Source organism: Montipora foliosa, chromosome 7 (genome assembly GCF_036669935.1).
Source record: "Montipora foliosa isolate CH-2021 chromosome 7, ASM3666993v2, whole genome shotgun sequence".
Taxonomy (NCBI): domain Eukaryota; kingdom Metazoa; phylum Cnidaria; class Anthozoa; order Scleractinia; family Acroporidae; genus Montipora; species Montipora foliosa.
The window spans coordinates 20,229,791-20,234,065 of record NC_090875.1 but is presented as its reverse complement, the minus strand read 5'-3'; the positions used below and the strand labels follow the sequence as shown (position 1 = coordinate 20,234,065).

The 4,275-nt window shown below is 39.8% G+C and overlaps 1 protein-coding gene across 2 annotated transcripts in view; it reads left to right on the top strand.

Moving 5' to 3' along the window:
• Nucleotides 1-1,819, top strand: part of LOC138010426 (cysteine-rich DPF motif domain-containing protein 1-like) — a 6,877-nt gene extending 5,058 nt beyond the window's left edge. Inside the window, exons 4-5 of one of the 2 annotated variants that reach the window (XR_011124470.1) lie at nucleotides 868-966; nucleotides 1,276-1,819. Coding sequence is in view for 1 of the 2 variants with exons in the window: in XM_068857381.1 (XP_068713482.1) it covers nucleotides 868-900 (33 nt within the window). In the remaining variant the exon portion in view is untranslated. Of the gene's footprint in view, nucleotides 1-867 lie in introns of both variants that reach the window. The other variant, XM_068857381.1, reaches the window with a different exon arrangement.
• The last annotated feature ends 2,456 nt before the right edge of the window (nucleotides 1,820-4,275 follow it).

Sequence of the window (4,275 nt, the reverse complement as noted above, 5' to 3'; positions counted from 1 at the left end):
ATAATAGAGCGGTTTTCAATTCAGTGTCGAAAGTAATTCATTAGCGAATTGCTTTGGTTTTGCATTTACTTCACTCAGTGTTTGGTTGAAAGTTCTCGCGCCATTTTTTCAACGAATCAGAAATGAAACCAAAAGCAATTGTGGCTTGCACATGCACATTTTCCTGCGCTTTGTGTTGGCTACATGTAATTACTTAGAGTTTTGATTGGTTTACTGGATTGTCCCTGTGCTTTTTGATTGGCCAAAGTAATTACTTTGGTTTTGGTTTTACAACACTCATTTAAAAAACCGCTCTAATACCAACTTTATTCATTTAATTCAATGGAAGGGAAGGATACCAGTTGAGAGGTTATCCCTACAGAGGGTATCCGCCTGCAGCTGGATGTACATGGAATTGACTAAGAGTCGATTTTGATGAGGGAAGAAAACCGGAGTACCCTGAGAAAAACCCTCGGAGTCAGATTGAGATCGACTGAAACTAAGCCCACATGTGGTCCGAGGCCAGGGTTGAACCCGGGTCACAGAGGTGGGAGGCGAGGTTGGGATAACTGCTAAACCACTTGGCTCCACCCTGACTCTCTTTCCAGCTAATTTATTTTAATCTTGATCTTGACTACTTTTTGTTAAAACAATAGACCCTGTTTTATTAACAACAACTTAATTATAATAAGTGTAAACCATCCCATAGAGTTGGCTGTTTGGTTAAATTTTTTTAGTGTCGTTAAACATGGCCCAAAAACCCACATGTATGATCTTTAACTTTCAAAACACTCAAATAAAGATGTCGTTATTGTTGCTTTGATATCATTAGCCATTCAAGGATAGCCTGAGAGAGATTTTTTTTCTTGTCGTGCAATTGTGTTTCAGGAAATACAACAAAAAGATATTGCATCAAATTAAAGACGACTTTACCTCTAGAAGGATATACCTCTGGATTGGACCAAGATCAACCAAGATTTGTTACCGGTAGTTTGTGCCTCTCTTGCAATTTAAAAGTCTTATGTCAAAACTGTTAATGATATTTGAATATATATGCAGAATTCGCTAAGTATTATTTTGTGTACTGAGCACGATGCAAGGGTTATCTTGAGGAGCAGGTTTGCTTTGCATCCAGATACTGTTTCAGACTTGTCTCCCATCAATTTCTGGGATCAAGTTTCCTGTGTTAACTGTAGCAAGGAATTACATTTTGGAAATGGATTGGAACCTCAGCGTGAATGTAGAGAAGACAAGAAAACTGAACCTCAAATTATGATTTTGGAAATTATGATTTAGAAAGAGGACACCATGTCTGCCATAAGATTGATGATGATGATGATGATGATGACAGCCACAACATTGGTGATGATAATGGTATTGATGATGAGGAATTTAAGGATGATCTAATGATGACAATGGAGATGTCGGTGATGATTATGATGATAATAAAGGGCATTTTCAATTAAACTTTTGAGCAGGAGCCTATGACGTCATATGACTAGCAGCGTACAAGTTCATCGTATTTGTGGAATGGCATTTTACAAACCGAATAAATTATTTCAGTTTAGATTAATTTTCCCACGAAACCACACCTTTCAAGCTAATCACAAGTCTTGCATGAGAAATTATTACCCAAGGGATTGAGATGGGTCACTCGTCTGAAATAGCTTGATCTGTGAAAAGCCGAAGGCGCGTGCGCGAAGTTAACCAAAGGGCATATGTTGCATGGTTGTGCAATTTACTACTTGCACGATCCCATAATGCAATACGTTTAGGGTGTTCTTTACATAAACACAATACAAGTTTAATATTTACTCTTGGGACTGTATCATGCTTCAGTCAACTGGATAGCCATTGTTTTTATGTAAAGACCCCCTTCCCCTTCCCCCCCCTCCCCCCCCCCAAAAAAAAACTGAAACGTATTGCATTATGGGATTGTAGAAGTAGTGAATGGCTGATATTCGTCTTTTATAGCGCATGCACGAACTTCATACATGGCATTGAATGAAAATGGCGTCGTTGAAAGTACAGTTGTAAGCACGAATATGTTGTCTAATATGCTCAAACCACATACAATGTACACACCGTTCGTGGTGGTAGACCCGTTTTCGCAACGTGTTGGTCCGCGAACTTTACATACATACATAAGGCAGGTCAGTTTGCGGCAACCTGAAGGCTGGTGTGGACCTGGCAACAACTTAATTAAAATCTATATTTACAAAACCTTAAATGAAAATAATAAAAACTTCTAAAATTTAAAAACTAAAAATATAAAAAAATCTGATTGTTTTGATGTTATCAGACAGGCCTCTTTTTCGAATTGAATTTGGTCCAATATCTTTGCATCCTCGGAGACCCAGGGGCAGATCGCGAGGCAAGGGAAGTGTAAACGGGCGAAACAAAATGGCGACAAAGAAAAGCAAAGAAAAGAAAAGCATAGCCAATGCTATGCTTTTCTTCATCGCCATTTTCTTTCGCCCGTTTACACTTCCCTTGCCTCGCGATCTGCCCCTGGGTCTCCGAGGATGGTATCTTTGAGGCCTGTCTAAGTTTTTGTTTGAAACGTTGATAGGAGGAAGCGTCCTTGATGGCTTCAGGAATTAAATTATAAACAGTCACTTTACAAGCGAACCTTTATGAGTGAACATTCATGTAACGAGAATCATTGCCATTACTCCAACCTAAATAATAGGACAACCTCTAGAGACACCAATAACAATAGAGAAATGTACGACTTCTGGTGGCGAACAAAAGAAGCTAATGAGAGATGTTTTGTTTTCGTCCACCAATATGGCGGCGATGACGTCACGTGAAAACCTCCTATAATCTAGCCGACATCGCTACTGTATTTCTTTTCCTTTGTTTTTCATTTGACGATCCCGGACATCAGGAAAGCCCGAAATCACGCAGATATGCTTCTAGTTCAGAGCTTAAGCCGAGGTCACAGTCGAGGTCGAAAATGATCGAAAAAACAGAAACTAGTTTCAAACAATTTTTTTTTCTTAATCTTGGCCTTTTTACTTCTTTCTTTTTAATTTTGACACGAATAAAAGACTAGCGTTTGATAAAGCTCTTTTTCGTCAAACATTTCTTGTTGCAAACAAATGTTTGCCTGTTTGGCCAGCCAAGAGTTTGGTGGATGAATCAGTTTACTGGCGACGAAAGCAAACGCCAAGAACAGGCCACGTTCGATATATCAATATTCTGGCATGGCTACGATGCTTTATGGCCAAATTTCACGGCTCAGTTCTGTTTTCTTTGTTATACCAGTCTCAAGGGAAATTTCTAAACAAAACAATGTTCAAATTTAACCATAAAGCTTCGTAGCCATGTGTGATTATTGATATGTCGAACTTGGCCAACTAGAAGCACTGAAATTAATATAAAACAACAAAATACGATTAAAGTGCGCTGATTCGAAACATGTATCATTGTTCACTCTTCGTCCGTCGTGCAAGAATGTAAAATTAGGCAGCTTTAGCAACGACGAAGGCAACGCCAACGAGAACGTCGTCGTTAAATGTGAATTCGCGTTATTGTAATCGCTTCGCGACTGTTCCAAGCATTTAACGTGACAAAGGTGTGGCAAACGCTCAAGAAGGAAACTAGTATGAACGGCGCTCATTTCAGAGGAGAAAATGAAAATTAATCCTCAAGCGCTGACGTTCTCTCTAAAACCTTAAGTTTGGGTCGTGTTCTATTGGGATCAACCGTTTTTTAGTTGGTTGGGTTTTTTAGTGTTCTATTCGGAAAAAAAAATCCGTTTTCGGTTGGTTTGGTTGATCAACGGGCATCAAACTAAGGCTGAACGATGGAAAAGCATTGGTAGCGACCACTGTCGTTTACGCGTGACATTTAAAGTCGGCCGCGGGCTCCTGCCGTGTTGTTTTCCCTCAACTTGTCAACGCTGAGAAGTCTGGTAATAACTTTTCCCAGGAGTTAGCGCGTTTCAACCGAAAACGGTTGGAAAAGTGTTCCATTTGAACCGCAACCGCTTCAACTTAAACCGGTTACGGTTGAAACGGTCGATCCCAATGGAAGAAGGGGTAGTTTCTAAGGAAACTGTGGTGCTGCGTCGGTGGGGAAGTAGTAGTCAAAGCGGGCCATCATCGCGCCCAACAATTTGATCGACAGTCATCACTACAAACGTCACAAAAAGATAAGAATGACAGAATTCCATTCACCCTCACTTTCCATCCTCATAATCACGCAGTCAAAAGCATCATTCTTAGTAATTTTAAATTACTCCAAAATGATCCCGAGACTGGTAGAATCTTTTCGCAACCTCCACTTATT